The sequence below is a fragment of the Oryza sativa genome, chromosome 7, assembly GCF_034140825.1.
Source record: "Oryza sativa Japonica Group chromosome 7, ASM3414082v1".
Lineage (NCBI taxonomy): Eukaryota > Viridiplantae > Streptophyta > Magnoliopsida > Poales > Poaceae > Oryza > Oryza sativa.
The window spans coordinates 4413545-4432450 of NC_089041.1; the positions used below are offsets into that span (position 1 = coordinate 4413545).

Below are 18906 nucleotides of genomic sequence, written 5' to 3' on the forward strand. Positions count from 1 at the left end.
CATCACAAATGGGCTGATCTGACATAGTGTTTATTTAATATTTGAAAGCAATTTTTATATATTCTTTAAAAAAAGATAAACCAAAACCAGGTAAAATCTACATCTACTTGGCCGACCGAAGACGAGAGGTGAACTTGTATGGGCCCACATGTCGGTGAACCACTCCGATCTCACGAACAGGAAACTATTATACATTGTCGAGGGGTCACCTCGTTGTTTGCATATCATCTAAATGGTTATGTAAACATTTGAAAAAAATTCAATAAGATAGATTAATATGTGAAAAACCACTCCACAAATATGCAAGGTCAATTTTTATAAGTTGCAAAAAAAAACATATTTGACTATAAATATACGTTAACTAGTTATAGTTCAATTTCTTTTTTTTTCATCTTCTAAAAGTTAAAATTTAACTTATATGTTCATATGGATTGATTTATTATATATTAATCTATCTAGTTAATTTATTTTCATAATCATTCGAATGACAGAGGACCTCGAGAGTCAATCGACTTCCTCTCACGAACCGCCCTCGCCAACCTCCGGCGCCGCCGTCCGCCGAGTCTCCGCAGAGCAGGCGTACGTCCACCTCGAGCCTCCCTCGCACCGCTCTCCTTTGTCCTCGCCGCCGCGCGTTCCGCGACGCGCAAGCACGGTGGTCCTCCTCCTCCTCCTCTTCTTCTCTCCCCAGCGTCGTCGGTGCCGATGGCGAGTGGCGACGCGGCGGGTCCCAGGCCGAGGAACGCGGCGTGCTCCGCCTCCGGCGGCACAGGGAACTGCAGCCCTGACTGATCCAGGCACAGAACGCCGGGCGACATGATCCCCGTGAAGCTTTGCCACTTTTGATCTGAATAATATATTTTTGTGTTCATGGTATTCCTGAACAGCTCCATTCTTGGCACATCCAGTGCAGAGTTTGTTGTGCACGAATAGAGGTGGTAAACACCGATTCCATCACTGTCCGTGATATTCTTCACAGATTCCATCACTGTCCATGATATATTCTTCATGTCCAGTTACAGGTTGTGAACTTGTGATTCCTTCAGGGAAAATAAAATGGTTGCAGGCACAACCAAAACTGTAAGCATATGTGAATTGATATTGCCTGGAACTTGGGTGATTCTCTTCTTCTTAACTTGAAATTGAAATTGCTATTGAGAGAATGTTTTTGTGCATCCCTTGACTAGTTAACTTTTCTGTAGTACTAGTTTACGGGACAAAATAATCTTCATTTTTATGGAAACAGTTGTAGTCAACATGAACTTTATTGTTTCCCTTCAACTTATGTTATTGTTAACACAACAAGCAAGCCATTTTAATTTGCTTTGCCTTGTGAACCCAGTTCATGGACCTTGTGATTTTGAGGAAGCATCACGGAACAGGAATCAGTTCCCTACACCATAACTCCATGACCTGTAAACCATACATTGATTATCGCGCTGTCCCCTAGATGTCCGATTCACACTTACATTTGTGGGTCTAATGACAGATCGTCTCTATCAAGAAAAGCATTGCAAGTTTGGAACGGCACCAGTAACATGGAGAGACATTTTCACCTTCACATTGCCATCATCTGTACTGCTGCCCTGCATGCTTTTTTCTTTCAGAGATTAACATCACCATTACAGTATCGTTTTGCTTCCCCCAGTGCTGATCAGGTCACATGGCTCCTCTTAACCTCTGGATCTCTGATCATATGATGGCAGGTGGTCGGCTGTCGTTATTTTCAGTACATTTCCTCACTGTTGCAGCTGCAGGCCATGGCTCGGGCAGCGTGATATTCTGGCTGCAGGAGAATTCCTGGAAGGTGGGGCACCAGCCAGCCATGCATACGCATCATCTTGTCCTCTGAATAATCATCATCGTCATCAGCTGTGATACTATGTGAGTATTTTTGACAGAATTTTTTTTGTGTCCTTTTCCTTGTCTTGCTGGTGCAGAGTGCAGACTGCATATGGTGTGGCATGAACTGCTCCCCTGAGGAAGCAGCAAGGCAGCATTGCGTGGCTTTCTGTGCGTTTGGATTCTTCTATGGAGTTTTTATTTATTTTTTCGAGGTAATTCTTCCACGGAGTTTGTGCTGATTCATCCGTGCATCTGCATCTGCTTGGTTGGCAGTGTGGGCAGGCAGCCAGGCAAGGGCCTTATCTTCTTCAGAGTTTGAACCAATGGCCTGCAGGTTAAGCACTTGATTGGTCTTCAAGGCATAAATCTTGCTGAAATTAATTTACTTCTTTGATTAGATCACCAATAAGATCAAATTGTTTGTGTGTGTCTGTGTTCATTCAGATCAGGTATATAGCCTTGACATGCCTTTGATCTTATTCAGATCTGAATAAGGAATTACCTCTGATCTGACAAATACTGGCTTGGTACTGTATTTATGATATGAACACAGAGAAACAAGGAATCTTTGGTGTGGAGAAATGACCAAGCTTAAGTCAAATTTCTCCCTTTTTTCATATTTTCCAGCCTTCGCTCATACAGTACAAAACTCAAACTGAAAAAAGAAATGAGCCTAATTAAAAGACTATATACACAGTTCATACATCTTGTCCCTCTTGGATTCAGAAACACTGAAACAAGGCAGTGCCTAAACTCTCTCTGTACAGCAACGAAGAGCACAAGCCATCAGGGCTCTTCTAGTCCTCTGCTCCCTTCTTGATCCCATTCATCTCATGCCATGTGATTCATGATCTCTGATTCATCATCCATCTTCTCATGTGGTGTGTCCTAGCCTGTGATTTGTCTCCTTTGATCATCCATCAGACCATCACCTGGCTTCAGAGCCCTTCATGATCCTCAACTTCTTGCAGGAAGAGATGAACATTCTGCAAAAGAAACAGAGCAACCTAGAGTTAGATACAGATCTGAAGAAACTGATAACATGTCATCTGAATATTCTGAATATCTGATGATGATGATGATGATGATGGCACTTACTCCCAGGGCACATCTCCAACAAGCATGAGGTCACCGTCCTTGTCCTCGTAGGCAATGGCGAACTGGCCATCGCTGCATCCGTCAGAGGCGGTTGCAGAGAAGCACTTGGTGAAGAGGAGATCCAGTGCCTCCCTCAGCTCCCTGTAGCCCTTGCACATCTTGAGATCAACCTTCCTCAGGTATGGTGCCCCATCCATGCTCACCTTCACATACAGCCCTCCTCCCTGCTGCTGCTGCTTCTGTTTCTCATCACCACCCTTCTTGGTTGCGGCGGCGGCGGCGGCGGCCTGATGGAAGGTGTTCCTCCGGTATGCCCTCACTGGTGGCCATCCTACCACCTGTGCCCTGAACCAAGGAGAATTTTAGCCATGGTTAGTTTTGTGTTGTTGTTGTTACAGGTGTTTGTGCAGGGTCAGGGGGTTGTGAGCTTACTTGGCCGGTGCGGCGGTGTCGTCGTCGTGCTCGTCGCCGGCGGCGGAAGTTCCGGTGCCGGAGGCCATGCTGTCCGTGCTCTCCAGCGACCGCTTCGCCCCGAGGGACCTCTTCGCCGCCGGGTCGGCGCCGCCGGTGGTGGTGGTGGTGGTGATGCTGCTTCCCGGCGGGCCGAGGCGGAGGCAGAGGTTGTCGGCGTCGGTCTCCGCGGCGGAGGCGAGGCAGCTGGTGCTCCTGAGAGAAGAAGAAGACGCCATGGCTAGCTACTGATTTTCTTGAGAGAAAGAAGAGGAGGAGGAGGAAATGTGGAAGAGGAATTTGGAGGAGAAGATGAGATGAGGACGAAGTGGGGAGGGAGGGGGGGATTGGTTTTAAATGGTGGCGCGCAGGTGTGCATGTCGCGCGGTCGGGGAGGCCGGTGGGGCCCACGGGACAGGCGGGCCGGGGTGGGGTGGGGCCCACGGGCCGACAGGCGGGCCCCACCGGCTTTGGACGGGATGGGTGGTGGGATTCCCTGCCGGGTCGGGTTAGTTGGCTCGCGCCATGTGACCGACAGGTGGGCCCGCGCGTCACGCGTGCGGTCGGGGCCCCGCCGCCCAATGGGCGGAGCACACGTGGCGACGGTGGGTGCGGCTCGCGCGTGCGGGTTCGCGACGCTGTCTTTTAAATTTGTGATTTTTTATTATTATTACTCCATATGTCTCAAAACATAAACATTTTAGCATGGTGCAAAGTCAAATATTTATAACTTTAATTATTAATTTAAAAATGTAAAAAAATATTAATTATATAAAATTAATGTTATTAGATTTATCATTAAACAAACTATCACAATATGTAACTTTTTTATTTAAAACATCTTAAATAGCGTTGATTAAAATAGTATCTTGAAACCGTGCCAAAGTCTAAAAGTGTTTATATTTTGGGACAGAGAGATATTATTTTTCGTTTGTTTTGATTTAAGTTGCGGTGCTGTGTTAGTGCAGTGCTTTGTGTTAATTTTTAATCAGAGTTTAGTCAAATGATGTGGACAGGGAATCGACACGGGAAATACAGTTAGATGCTTGGAGTTTCCCTGTATGCCTACATGTGGCTCATTTAATAGTGGGTTATTCGATTTTCTGATTGGACGCGGTGCTCATCATGGCAGACACAGTATGGGCTTGTTATTTTATTCTTCTACTTGACGAAAAAAATTATATATATCATGCCAATTTTCAGTTAGATGCTGCTTCGGAGAACTGATAGCTACTTACAAGTTGATAATTCGTAATGTATACTTCTGTATGTACAGAGGTCCATTTGTTATAAAAGGAAAAGGTATACCTAACTCACTCGAATTATTTTGCTGGAGTAAGTAGCAAATAAAAAAAATCAGCTTATTTTACCACCTAAAATACTCTAAAGCAGATTAATATGACTATCAATTACTTTTAAAATATTTAATTTGCACAGTAGAACACAATTCATTAGTCTTAAAAAATACGTCGATAAAATTAATTTTTACTTACTGTAATGCATTATAATACAAATCATAATCAAAGATAAATTTTGAAGACTGTATTATTGTCCAAAACGTTAAGAATTATATATAAGACTGAAGGGAGTGTGTCTTTTTTTCTCTTTATAAAAGCATGTCCAAATTTTATAAAAAAAAATATGTCAATAGTCATTTTCAAAATTTCCCATGGTAGTTGTGTGCTTAATTCCATCTTACATGTTTCCAGTATATTGTGTAATAGTTACTAAAAATTCAAAAACATTTTAGAGGGTTAAATAATACTCCGGTAAAACATTTTAACAGTAGAATAGGCTTTTTTCCGTTACAATTCCTCTACAACATTATGCAGCTTTGGACTCATGCCACACACATCCTTCGCACGCACGGAATATATTGGTCGTGTTCATCACTGCCCTTTGGCCTTTGCGTGTGCACATGCAACGTTTCCAACCATTCTGGTACACCCCATCATCAAATCCATGCATAATAATGATCATTCCCCCCGCAATTTGTGTTCGTCTTTTCTTTTGTACTTGTAGAAGTTTTAGCAAACATCGATCATTTAGTTAGTAGTTTGTGTATACAAAAGGCTAGCCGAAAGGAACCTACTGACGATTAGAGCAAATCGCTAGTTGATTGCATTTACAAACTTTATAAAGAGCACGAGCGAAAAATGCAGCTAGTGATTAAATTTATCTTATAGTTACACAAACATCCAAAGCCAGCATCATTAGTCGATCTACTACTGTCTCTACATGCACATTGCACGGATCGACAATATTTTTTCCCCCTTATTTTAAGGAGAGAGCACCTTTTCCCAATGAGGATAACAAACCAATTAATTAATTATTTCCTTTCTACTAAAATATAAATACTCCATCCATTTCAGGTTATAAGACTTTCTAGCATTGTCTATATTTATATAGATATTAATGAATCTAAACACACATATATGTGTATATTCATTAGTATATATATGAATGTGGTCAATGCTAGAAAATCTTATAATCTGAAATGGAGGAAGTAACAAAGAAGTTAAATTAAATAAGAAATTATTACGAATGGTTGAGATAAGTAGTGGACAAAGAAAAGATAATTGTGGCCTGTTAAGATAAAGGAACTACGTGAAAAGATTATTAATATTTTAAATAAGTTTTAAACGTTAAAATTATTTATATTTTGAGACGAACGAGATGTAATTAACTGTTCAATTAGGCTTCAAGCTATGCATGCATACATCCAAACGCGAAGAATAATAGTTTGTCCCCTCTTGCACAGAGAGAACAAAATAAGCACACGTACACTAGCTTTTAACTATACGTACGTGCGAGCTAAGCACGCATGAATGTGCGTAGCTGTCAGTGACACATATATAACGTCCAAATTAGCATTGGATGGATGGGAGAGGCGAAGAAAAATCAACGGGAGTTAATGGCCGGTAGCTGATGATCAGGGGTGGCTAATTAGGTCGGGGCTTTTGGTAGCCGTCTCGCTGTCACGGGCATATATGGATACATAAACCTGGCTGTGCTGTGACACTGCTGTGCCTCCTTTTTCCCAAAAGACAAGACACCATCATGCGTACATGCTGGCCCATCGACAGAAAAGCCAGATCGGTTTTATACAACTGTGAGTGAGTATACGTTACTAGCTAGGTGCCTCTCAATGCTCCTAATATCAAGTAGGCTTTTATTTTTCTATTTTCTTTCTTTACTTTTTTTAAGAAAAAAACAAAGTGTAGGTGTTTAGATAAAACCTATTAGTAATCTCAGCATCGAGTCATCTTTTTTACATTCAAGTGTAGGCTTTTATATTAAGAATTTATGAAATCAAATCAGTCGTCATCGGATCCGGCCACCATAGATTTTAGCTTGGCTAGGGGTAAATTAATAGCATTTAATAACTAACTGATACAATTAACAACAACTCTTTCTACATCTAACGGAGAACGAGTATAGCTCAGCAGGCAGGGAGCCGAGCAAGCTATTGCCTATTGGGTTGTGTAACTTGTGTTCCATCCCTCGAATAGGTCTTTTTTCACGACTTTCTTCTCTATCAATAATACTGAGTTAACTGTATGTACGGGGCTACGGGCCCCCATTTCTCGTCGGTTCGATTCAACGCACGTTTCGTGGCGAACGTATATAACGAGCTGCAAAATGCGGGAAGGACACGTGTTACGTTACAGCGGCACCATCCATGAGTGCGTGCATTATATTCCTGATCGATCCGGCCAGCCATAAACTCCGGTGCTCCACGCTTTGACTCCACCCATCTCGTCTCGTCTCGTCGGCGCGTCTCGCTTGCCCGGCCCACTCACCCGACACACGGCGTACGCACGTACGACCCCCCCGCCACGCGTACGTACGCTCGCGCGCGCCCCCACGGTTAATGGTGGCGCCTCCCCTCCCGACACATACCACGTACTACACACTTTACCACACTGTACGATCGAGCACCGCAACGTCACGTGGCCGCAGCCAATCGGATGGCGACGCGCTCCCGTGGCGCCGGATGCCGGGGCCGCGGCGTACGTGCGATGCCGATGCGTCGCGTGTGCGTGCACGCATGCGCGGATGCGCCACCTGCCGGCTAGGTCGGCCGCGCTGTGGCCCGCGCGCCCGCACTGCGAGACCAGACCGAGTCTAGGTGAGCGATCGAACGATGCATGCGCGGTGCGCGCGGCTGCGGGGAGGGGCAGGGCAGCGTGGGCTCCGCCGTGTCCGAACCGAACGCGATCGACGGGTGAGATGGTGGAGGCATGGAGGGTGGAGCTATTTATTATGCGTAATGCCATGTACAATACACCGCCGTCGATAGCGGTCTCAAACTCTCAATCCTTCACATCATCTATCAAAAAAAAAATGTCCTTCACGTCAGATCCGAACATCCATGGCGGTGGGGACCATGGTTCTATGATATGTGCATATACAGGTTACGGTTGCCTCGACGCGCTTCAGCTTGGGATTGCGAAACCACAACTCGGGACCATGCGTTGAGCAACACCGGAGCCCTGTGATATGCATGGGAAAAAATTAGAGGTCGAGGCGAGGCCTAGGACTTGGTGTAGTCGTTGTTGCCACTCGCCGACGTTGTGGTAGCCTCGCCACTCCCCACCACTGCCAAGGACTTCTCTCGCAGAGGTCGTCGCCGCTCCTTGCTACTGAAGTCGCCGTTGCAAATCCAGCGAGTTCGTGACCAGATTCAGTGAACTCGTGGCCAGATCCGCCGCCGGCGGTTGTCCCTCGGCCGTCGCAAGAATGGGGGAGGGAAGAGGCCGGCGGCCAAATCTGACATCGCCGTTCGTAGAGAAGGAATGGCAAGAGGCCGACGAGCTCGCAGCTTAATCCACCGCCACCATGGGGATCCGCTGTCGCTGCTCGCAAAGAAAGGAGGGGGAGTCCAATGATGTTATCCCTTCCACCATCGCCACTCGCAGAGAAGACGCGGAGGAGAGGCTGGAGGTGGAAGAGAAGTGCACCTGTGGATGCGAAGTAGGCCAGGGGAGCAGCGCTGCTGTGGCTGAAGAGGAGGTGACAACGTTGAGAGGAGGAGGTGGCATTGCGGTCGGCCAGTTGTGGGAATGAGGATAGTGATGGGTAGGAATAGAAAATAAAGAAGATGACAGGAGAGGCTGACGGTGGGTACATATCTAGATTAGGAGTATCTATATATTTCTTTTTGTTGTTATAAGATCTAAAATAGTTATTTATAATAACAAATATCATAGGGGCTAGGGGCAGACACACAAAATGTATTTAGAAGTTGTCTTCATTGTAAACATCATGGCTTTTGTATGGTCTTATCCTATGTGGCAGGTTAAGACCACTACTCCATTGTTGTCATGCCCTGAAGTTTCCCTTGCCAGCTTTAAAATTTGTAAAATAAATCGTCCGAAGAAATTGTTCTTTTTAACCTAGAGATGAATCCCTAATTAATAAATGCAAATAATAATCGGAATCTACATGTGGAATTTTTTCATGGATTCTACATGTCAAAATATGCTAACAGGATTTTTAGTGGAATTTTCAGAGCCTTGGAAATAATTTTAACCAATTAAAATGAACAAAGGGCAATATTAAATCCCTGGAAAAATCCTTTCTTCTTTTTCTTTTTCTTTTTCCTCTTTTTTCTCTCTTCTTGGGCCGTCGGCCCAGTCCATTCGCCTCCCGCGCCGGCCTTCCCTCGGCTGGGCCGGCCCAAGCCGACTCCTCCCTCCTCCCTAACCCCTCCGGGTCACCGATAGGTAGGGCCCACCTGTCGGCCCCTTCTTCCACCTCCCGCAGTCGAAACCGCCGCCTACCGCCGTCGGTTTCCCCGCTTCCCGCGCCCACTCCGCCCGTGCCGCACGCCCACGTCGCCGCTCACCTTCTCCACACCTCCCGCTAGCTCGCGCGCCCGCAAACGGCGGGGGATTTGCTCCTTTCCCCCACTCTCTCTCTCCTCCTCCACTTCCCCCACGTCGCCGGCCAAATCGGCCACCTTCCCGGCCTCGTCCGCCCCTCCCGAGCCCATATAAACCATCCCTCCACTCCCCTCCACCTTTTCCTCTTTCCACCGCTCCCTCCCGTGCCCTCTATCGCTCCCGCGCTGCTACACCCGCCGCCACCGCCTTTTCCACTCCTCCGGCCGCCGCTCGCCGCCGCTGGAGCCGCCGCCGAGCCAATCCGCCGCCGCCATTAGCTTCGCCGCCGCCAAAGCTACCCCGGCCGCCGCATCCCCATCCAATCCCGCCGTCGGGGCCCGCTTCTCCCCGCGCGCCGGTGAGTACCACCATAGCTGCCGCTGTCGGCCATGGCTCTCGCTCGTCATGGACACCCTCTCTCCCTCTAACCTCTCACACTTCCTCTCTTAGGGTGTCCTGGAGCTCGGCCGCCGTTCGCCGTCGCCCTCCGGTCGCTCACCGTCGCCGTTTGCCGTCGTCTCCTCCCGCGCCGGCCGAACCCCGGTGAGAACTCCCTCCCCTTCTCTTCCTCCCGCGCGTGCCGCCGCTCCCCACATGCGCGTCGCCGCGATGCACCGTCGCCCGCGTCGCCGGCCGCCGCCGTCGGTGGCCGCTTGCCGCCGCCGCCCTCGCCATAACCGGCCGGCCGGCTTGAAGCCGAGCCGAGCCAGGCTGCCTTCCTCCTTCCCCCATGAGCCGCCGCCCGGTGGGCCCCGCCTGCCAGTACCCCTCCCTCCTCCTTGAGCCGCTGACCAGTGGGGCCCGCATGTCGGCGCCGCCCCACCCCTTGCTGACGTCAGCCCTGGGATGAATTATTGCGCAATAAATACATTAAGGCTTTTTCTTTATTAGTAAAAACACAGATAATCTTCTAAAAACATAACTAATTCATCCGAACTCCGATTAAGTCCATTCAAGTCTCAGTAAATTCATAAAAATGTATAGAATCCATTAAAAATTGTTTTGTTTCCTGTTTCAGTAGTCTTATAGCATGTTTTGCTTGTGTGCTTTGTTTGTCGCGTAGATTTCGCCCGTTTCGTCGATTCGCGGTTTCTCGAAGACGTTGCTGTGGTTCCATCAGTGCGAGAGCAAGGCAAGTCATACATTACAATTGATCATATTGTACCCAATTTACAAATGTCCCGCATTTCTATTAAATATTGCATTGTTTTACAATATCATGTGGGATGGGTCCTATTACTCAGCTATATGTTGTTTCCCTTACGCCATTAATAACTTGGGTATTAAAATGACTAGATGTTGGTTTAGGAGATGCTTAGCCATGCTTAGTTCAACTAGTGCACAAAAGGGGATCACATTAAAGCATAGACTTTGATTATTGGCAATAGCTTTGGATTAGTGCCACCGCAATGGTGTTGGTTAATTAAAATACACTACATGGTGGGCTGTGGGTGCATGGTTTTGCTAGTCGTGTCCATGGCGATTAAGGAGCGGTTCACGGGATGCCCTGGAAGAACTTATCGTACTTACCACAAGCCAGCGTGGGCAACGGTTGGGCTTGTAGTGTAGCTTTTCTCTAGCCGATGTACCCAGGCGAGGGTGGGCATGATGGAGTTGGGTCGGCCGGGGTGTCCGGTTGATCGGCTTCCGGATTCACCGTGGCACGAAAGGGGGGCTGCCCGTTGCCTGTTGGGGACGGGGGCGAACCCTAAGGTGTGGTGCGATCGGTTAGAGAGGGTTATGCGAAGGGTCCTGTCACGGCCTCTTTCCGGTATGTCGTGGTGGCATGTCGGCGCACGGGAACGTGTCATGGGACTGTGTCTTGTGGGTACAGTTGTACACCTCTGATCAGAGTAAAACTATTCGAATAGCCGTGCCCGCGGTTATGGGCGGTCGACCAGATTCACCGTGATTAGTCTCACCCCTAGTTTAGCTTAATGAACTGGTGTAGTTCAGGTGGTTGGTTGGGCCTGTTGCAACGTGGTGTAGCGTTGGACAGTGATTGGTTAATACTGCTTAATTGCTACTACTGTTTTACTGCTTTCAACTTCTGCTTTTAAATGCTAGCTTTATGCAAAAGAACCTTTAGCCCCCTTGGATATATCCTGCATCATACCTCCTCTTCCGGTACGACTTGCTGAGTACAGTGGGTAGTACTCAGTCTTGCTCTTTTCCCCCACACCAGAGTTGAAGTTCTTCTCAGTTGGAGCCGTCTCAGAGAGGTTGGTTCCGTCGCTGCCGTCAAGGATTGCCTGTGGAATGGAGTCGCCTTGCTGCTGAAGTCAAGCTTTCCGGTTTAGCTCGCTTTTATCTTTTCCGCTGCATTTGTAATCTTTTATATTTTTGTAAGACGTGGATCTGTATGTCAACAATTGTCGTTTGTGTACCCTGGCTGGTCCTGGACAGAGGTTTAATATACATTCAGCTTAGAAATTCTGGTTCGTGAATTTCTAGGCGTGACAAGTACATGCCCTAATTGGCTGGATTCATTTGACTCGTCTCATCGTGGACTTGATCACGAGCAAAATTTAAGTGATGCTCTTTTTAATAAAGATGGAGATGAAGTTAAGACACGGAAAATAAGAAAGTGAATATATATGATTAATTAAGTTTTAATTATTATAAATTTAAGATGGATTTTGTTCGTTTGAATCGAATTCTAGCTATTAACATAGATCTTCTTTTGTGCAGTTCCCAATTCAAAATTTCTTATAGTTATAAGTATTTTTAGCTCCACAAATCTATATATTTAGATTTCTATTTCTATTTTGGATTAAATTTTAAACAACTATAATTCAACATACAAACTTTAAATTTACTATAGATCTAAGATATGGAGTTGTGCCTAACAAGATCATAGATCCCCTATTTTAGATCATAGATCCCCTATTTTTCTTTTTTTCCCCAGCTGCCAGAAGAACGCCGACTGTTTTTATTAAGGTTAAGATAAGAAAAAAAAGTCAGATTACATGATGACAACGGGGTTATTGTGCTGCCTCAAGCACATGCAGCCAACAATTAGGGGATATAAACAACCTTAGCTCGACCCAGCAAGTAGCTTAAAACTCACTGGCATTGTGTGCCGCAAAGCTACGGGGCGCCATCAAGCTACTGCTCCAATCAGAAGGGGGCACAATAATCTTGCCGCTCGGCAATGCCCAAAACTCCTCCATAATCGCATCCAATACCAGTTCCTGCACTGTTCTGGAGGTCTGCGCGGTGAGACCATTAAATTCGTTGCAATTAAATCTTTAAAACAAGACCACACATGGATATATTCCGACGGAATTTTTTTTAGCTTATTATTGAATTATTTTTAAATGTTGCACGATGTTCCACTAGGTATATCGGAATTGTTTCATAAATCGAAAATATTTCACTCGTTTAAATCGAGTGTTGTTTCACCTTATATAAAAACAATGTTTCAGCAATTAGTGAAAGAATGTTTCAGTTCACTGCAACATTTGATCCATACATAGTGAAACATTTTTTGGTGGAAAAAAATAAAATAAATTCCATTAAAAGGGGGTTTCCAAAATATGTGGGTTTTTTGTTGCAATGAATATTTCAGTTCACTGCAGCATTATATCTATACATAGTGAAACATTGTGAGTACACTAGGTGAAATATTTTTGGTGGAACAAAAAATAAACCAAATTCCCTTAATAGAGAGGTTCCAAAATATGTGGGTGATTTGTTACAATGGCAGATAGGAGCAGAGACGCGGTGGGGCCTAGAGCCTACATGCAGTGCGTGGGGGGAGGGGCGCGTGGGGGAGCGCCCGATCCGGCTCCCCCCGCGCCGGTCGCCCGGCTTAGAGCATTCTCGACTTTACTATATTATAAGAGGCAGCAATATAAGGATCCGGCTGCTGAAGGCAGAGGCCCACGGTAAAATGAGCATGTTGCTACAGTAAAACCAATTATTTGTAGTTAATTACTCACTCCGTTCCATTTTAAGTGCAGCCATAGTTTTTCCCGCCCAACTTTGACTGCCCATCTTATTTTAAAATTTTTTTTAAAAAAAATTAAAACATAAGTCACGAGTAGAGTACTATTCATGTTTTATCATCTCATAACAACAAAAATATTAATTATAAAATTTTTTCAAATAAGACGGACGATCAAAGTTGAGCGCTAAAACTTATGGTTGCACTTAAAATGGGACGGATGGAGTACTATAGCAATCAATCTCATTTGTTCGTCGTAAATCAGACGGGCTAAGAATTACCCCAAAATCATGGCACTGTACACTTCATTGTGTAAAGTTAGAGGATCCCGATCCGTAATATATTCACACCTATGTGGCAGAGCATAACATCTATGCAATCGTGGCCTCAATTACAAATATAGAACATAAACTACAAGTGCCCCAATATACATGTTACTAACATATCGAACTCGAACGCGATAGTATATATTTTGGCAATTGGACCCGTGCGGGCGAAAAACGGCCCTGCGCGACCGGATGGTCCGAACAGTGTGCCCCCAAGGTCGTCATCGGACTTGTTTCTCCGGCAATGCTCGGTTTGAAAATGGCGGGACTCGGTGACGATTTACGACTAGTCGCTTTGGAGTACTAGTATTTTGGGGCGTTTTTCCTTGCCCATCCGCGGTTGTTGTGTCGTCTGCTTCAGTTCCACCCCCCAACTTGAGTCGAGGTTGTTGTCGATCGATCGAGCTAGCGTGCGTACGGGGCCCGGCCAGGGCGAACACACGAGGGGAGGGGAAAGCGCACACACCGTACGCTACTACGTGCGGGGGCGCAGTTGACGGGCGGGCAATCCGGCTCGCCTGCCTCGGCGGCTGTAGGGGGGGGGGGGGGGGGGGGGGACACCGCACGCGCGCGGCCGCCATCACGTCCATCTGGACAGGACCCACGTACGTACGCGCGAGCGCGCGTGCTTTTCTCGGTCTCTCTTTTGGCCGTGATCGCCGACGACTGGCTTGATTGATTGCCATCATCACATATGCTTGCTGCCGTGATTTTGCTCCCAGCGATTATGCTTGATTATGGTATAGTAATTTCACTTCCCGTTAGAATTCAGGTTGCATGTTCTTGGTTAGCTCCTAAGGGAGTGTTGGAGAGAAAGGGAAAAGAGAATATTGATAAAATATACAAAATGAGGCGAGCTATTAGCGCACGATTAATTATGTGTTGATTATTTTAAACTCAAAAATTGTATTAATATGATTTTTGAAAGCAACTTATATATATGTTTTAAAAAAACGTACAGTTTGATAAACGTGCACGTGTAAAACGAGAGATCTTCTCACCCAATCTGCTAACTCGAACACAACCTAAGACCTCAAGGCCTGTTTCGATGTGATTAAGGGTGTCTTTGGTTGGGCTTTTGAACCTGCTTTTGCAGGGCTCAAGCTAGCTGCTTCTACCCAAAAGCTACTTTTGTTATAGTACAAACTAAAAGCACCTCCTACCTTGCTTCCAGTGGCTTTTAAGGGAAAAAATTACCCATCTGCCATTGGTTATGAGAAAACGGTTCGATTTCTTTCCTCCCGTCCCCTTCTTGCGACCTTCACATGCGGTGCGCAGCAGTGGTGCCCCTCCGACTGGCTGGCCGCCGCCTGTACGGTGCCGCCCCTGCTCGTCCCCGCCCAGCGCCGGCTTGCCCAGGGTTGGGGCGCACGGAGGAGAGGACGGCGGCGACTCCACACCGACTCCGCCGCGCGCGTCTGCCTACCCGCCGCTGCCGGCGTGTCGATGGCCATCTCTATGTCTTTCTCCTCTTTTTTTTCCCTCTTTTTACCCCTCTTTTTCCCTTTTTTCCAATGTGCGTATGACATGTGGGGCCCGCTTGTAAGCGGAACTAGTTATTTCAAAAGTCACAACTGTTGAACCTAACGAGCTTTTTCAAAAGATATAGCCCATATTCCACAGCTGCTTTTCGAAAAGTCACAGCCTACGGCCACTTTTCAAAAGTCACAGCTCAACCAAACACACCCTAAGTTTGTCACACCCTAATTTGCTAACTCAAACACAGCCTAAGTCCTCAATGCATGTTTCGATGTAACATTTGTTAACAAATTTTCTCTAAAAAATTTAGATGTAAATATAGTATAATCGTAGTATAATTACATTATAACTTATATGGAACTTTTAAAAATCCCTCCATAACACTCTATTCCCGTGAAACATAGGTCGTTGGACCAAATCCCTCACCCATGCCAGCACTGTAATTGTTCCCTTCCCGCTTGAAGGCCCGCTCTGGCGTTGGCTCACTGTCAACTGTCACGCCGAGGTGCCGTGGTGGAAGTCGACGCTTTGCTGGGGGTGACAACTGGTTTATCGTCCAGGGTCACTGTGCCCGAGGCGTAGCCATAGATCTCCTCCAAGTGCACGTACATGCAGTACTTCACTGCGTGCTGCGAACGCTCCTGCGGCCTCTCTCGGACACCGTCACAGTCAGTGTGGAGCACATTGCCACGCCTGCTGCTAGTGAAGATTATCCACACACGTTTGGGGATAGAGGACTGGTTTAGTTCCTAACTTTTTCTTTAAATTTTTAACTTTTTCATCATATTAAAACGTTTCTACGCACAAATTTTTAATATTTTCGTCACATTGTTTCAATTTCAATCAAACTTTCAATTTTAACGTGCACCAAACACACCCAGAGTTTGGGTTGCTAGTCCACGCTCGAATATTGATCCAGCGTGTGTTGGACGAATGAATGAAGCTCATCTCGATGTTCTTCAATACACATGTGCGCGCTACAGTCAGCCTTTCAGGCATGATGCGGAACACCGTCAAGGTAGAGATGGACGCAAAACATCAAGGCGATGCTGAGGACGCTCTTGTGCCACTTGAAAAGAATGAAGCTCAAGCCCACGGCGCTTGGGAACCCCTTCTTGAGCGCCTCAGCATGGCGCCGCCGGTGCTCAAACTTTATTAGGAAAGATTTTGGGTGGTGTTGGAGATCACTGCCTCGCATTTCCTTAGGTGGAGCACCTCCACAAACATTGCTTTTATGTCCTTTGCTGTTGTTGACGCCGAAGCCTTGACCACCCAGATGATGATGACCATGGACTCCCATTCTTTCAGCTCAGCTCTACCTAGGGTTTACAAAACCGCCGGTAACTGCGCGGTTACCGGGTTTACCGCAGAGTACGGTAAAAAAAACCGCAGTAACCTCCTTAAATTTAAATAAATTTTAAAAATAATTTAAAATTTTGATAAATTTTACATGGTTTCATACGGTTTGTCACGGTTACCGCGGTTACCACACAATAACCGTACTTACCGCCGGGGCACGGTAACCTTGGTCCCGGCGGTTTGGGAAACCGTGGCTCTACGACCTCGGTGGCATGCGAGGTTGGGATGAAGCATTCCTCTTCTTCCGACCAGGTTGACAGTCACCAAGGATTAGTATAGCTACAAAGAGTCATTGGTTAGCCTGGTGTGATATGGAGGTTAATTTATTGGTAGGATTTTGTTGTGCTAAAACTTTGAATAGAGATGTGTTAATGCGGACCAAAAAAACATGTAAGAGAGCTTCACACTCAATATATAATCTTGTTTTGATCTTAATTTCTTTTGGAGTAAATTGCATCGCCGATACACGAATTTGTTAAATGGGTGCAATCTTGTACACGAACTTGTAAAATACTCGTTTTGGTGCATGAATTTGTCTAATGCGTGCAGAGGAAGGCAAAAAGGAAACAACATGGCTAATCTTATTGATTTAGGGGCTCATCAGGATAACTATGTAAACATATATCTGAGAAGGTTGCTATTAGATAAACACCTCTTCAATAAAAATAGAATGGGATATAGTGATGGTAGAAAATGATAAAAAAAAACCGAGCAATGATATAAGAGTTAGAAATATATGAAATTCATCACTTCCATGATGATGGATAAAGTACATATCAAATTTATAAATATTACATGTCTTATACATAGTCATATGCACGTCACATCCTAATCAACATCAGCTTTATAAAATTAACATTGCTTTCTAAAAAAAATTATCAACGTTGCTTTGTAAATTTATCAACATCAATGATAATATAACATGTGACATTTTTGAAAAAAAAAATTGGGAACTAAACAAAAGGATGCATGGAGGATTAAATTAACATCCCAAAAACGTCACATCGAATTTTTGGGCACATGCATAGAGCATTAAATATATATAAAATAAAAAACTAATTGCATAGTTTATATGAAATTCGCGAGACGAATCTTTTGAGTCTAATTAGTCCATGATTAGCCATAAGTGCTACAGTAACCCACATGTGCTTATGAAGGATTAATTAGGCTTAATAAATTCGTCTTGTGGTTTCTAGGCGAGTTATGAAACTAGTTTTTTCATTCGTGTCTGAAAAGCTCTTCCAACATCCAGTCAAACGTTCAATGTGACACCTAATTTTTTTTTTCGTGAACTAAACCAGGCCGGAGTATGTATGGAAGACATCGGAAGCAGTGCTGTTTTTAGTGTTGAGATTATAGACATATAATGATTTAATCTATTCCATAAATAAATCATGACATTACAGATGAAAACTAGCATGAACGCATCATTAGATCTACACATGTAAACTACACAGTATAACATGAACAGATCAAATATGCGCAACATATTGAACACGTACCGAGGTGACGAAAAGACCGGCTGCTTGGTCGAAACTTTTCGCAGGTGTCTACGAAGGCACGAAACACGCGAGCGAAGAGGAAGGCGAGCCGTCGCGCGAAGCGCTTCCCAAAAACCTTATTGCCGCCTTCTCCCGGTGCAGGATGTCAAAGGCAGAGGTTCCGGAGACCTGCTCTCCCGATCGCTGGTGCACGCCGGCGAGCGGGATGGAGTAGTCTACGAGCGACGGCGCAGTACAGAGTAGGAGGCAAACCCTAGATTGATTTTGCGTATATACTGCGTGAAGACGGCGGGTCGGTTTATATAGAGAAGGGTCGCTTGATCAGGGCGCCCGCACGATCTCTATTGCGCGTAACCGAACCGGATAAGTCGCGCGTAACTTATCCGGACTCCACGCCATTTGCACGCACCGGATTTTTCGGAACGTTTCCAAAACAAAAACGAATCCGAATTTGCAGCAAAACAAAACTGGGTCGGTTTATATAGAGAAGGGTCGCTTGATCAGGGCGCCCGCACGATCTCTATTGCGCGTAACCGAACCGGATAAGTCGCGCGTAACTTATCCGGACTCCACGCCATTTGCACGCACCGGATTTTTCGGAACGTTTCCAAAACAAAAACGAATCCGAATTTGCAGCAAAACAAAACTGCAAAAAGAGGCTGCATCTGCGCAAGGGTGAGGAGCCAATTTTTCGGACCATTCGATGCGTACGTCGTGCACGCGCGCCGCCTGCCAGGCGAGGCGAGCGAGCGCGCGCGTGTTTCCCCTCTTCTCTCCACCACACATGCTTCAAGTGGCTAGGAGGACATCCTCCCTTTTAAGGAGGTCCCCCTCTCCTAGAATAAGCAAGGTGGTACTAAACTCCACATGCATGCCATCCCATGAGGTGGGCTTTTGTGATTTTCCAAAGAATTAATCTTCGAGTGGGCTAAGGCCCATTCATTAATTCCAACATTTAGCCCATGAACTTTTGCATATTACTTCTGTTTTCAAATATTCACATGCATATT

At 45.8% G+C, this 18906-nt stretch overlaps 1 protein-coding gene and 1 long non-coding RNA gene across 2 annotated transcripts; one reads left to right on the forward strand and one right to left on the reverse strand.

Annotated features, from left to right (window-relative positions):
- Positions 1–1686: 1686 nt before the first annotated feature.
- LOC136357324 (uncharacterized) lies at positions 1687–2517 on the forward strand. The gene is made up of 2 exons (XR_010742582.1): positions 1687–1807; positions 1941–2517. It is a non-coding gene; the product is annotated as an uncharacterized lncRNA (long non-coding RNA).
- Positions 2357–3718, reverse strand: LOC4342573 (auxin-responsive protein IAA24-like). Its single transcript, NM_001422003.1, has 3 exons — positions 3376–3718; positions 2944–3288; positions 2357–2831 (listed from the first exon to the last, which is right to left on the reverse strand). The coding sequence occupies exons 1-3, from the start codon at positions 3630–3632 to the stop codon at positions 2774–2776; spliced, it is 660 nt and encodes a 219-aa protein (NP_001408932.1). The 5' UTR covers positions 3633–3718; the 3' UTR covers positions 2357–2773.
- Between the last annotated feature and the right edge of the window lie 15188 nt (positions 3719–18906).

What these genes read in the sequence shown, in the direction of transcription:
- LOC4342573 (NM_001422003.1), bottom strand. Translation starts at nt 3,632, where the DNA reads ATGGCGTCTTCTTCTTCTCTCAGGAGCACCAGCTGCCTCGCCTCCGCC. An exon ending in GACACCGCCGCACCGGCCAA is followed by an intron (nt 3,289 to 3,375) that starts GTAAGCTCACAA and finishes TCCTTGGTTCAG; the next exon opens with GGCACAGGTGGTAGGATGGC. An exon ending in GTTGGAGATGTGCCCTGGGA is followed by an intron (nt 2,832 to 2,943) that starts GTAAGTGCCATC and finishes TTTCTTTTGCAG; the next exon opens with AATGTTCATCTCTTCCTGCA.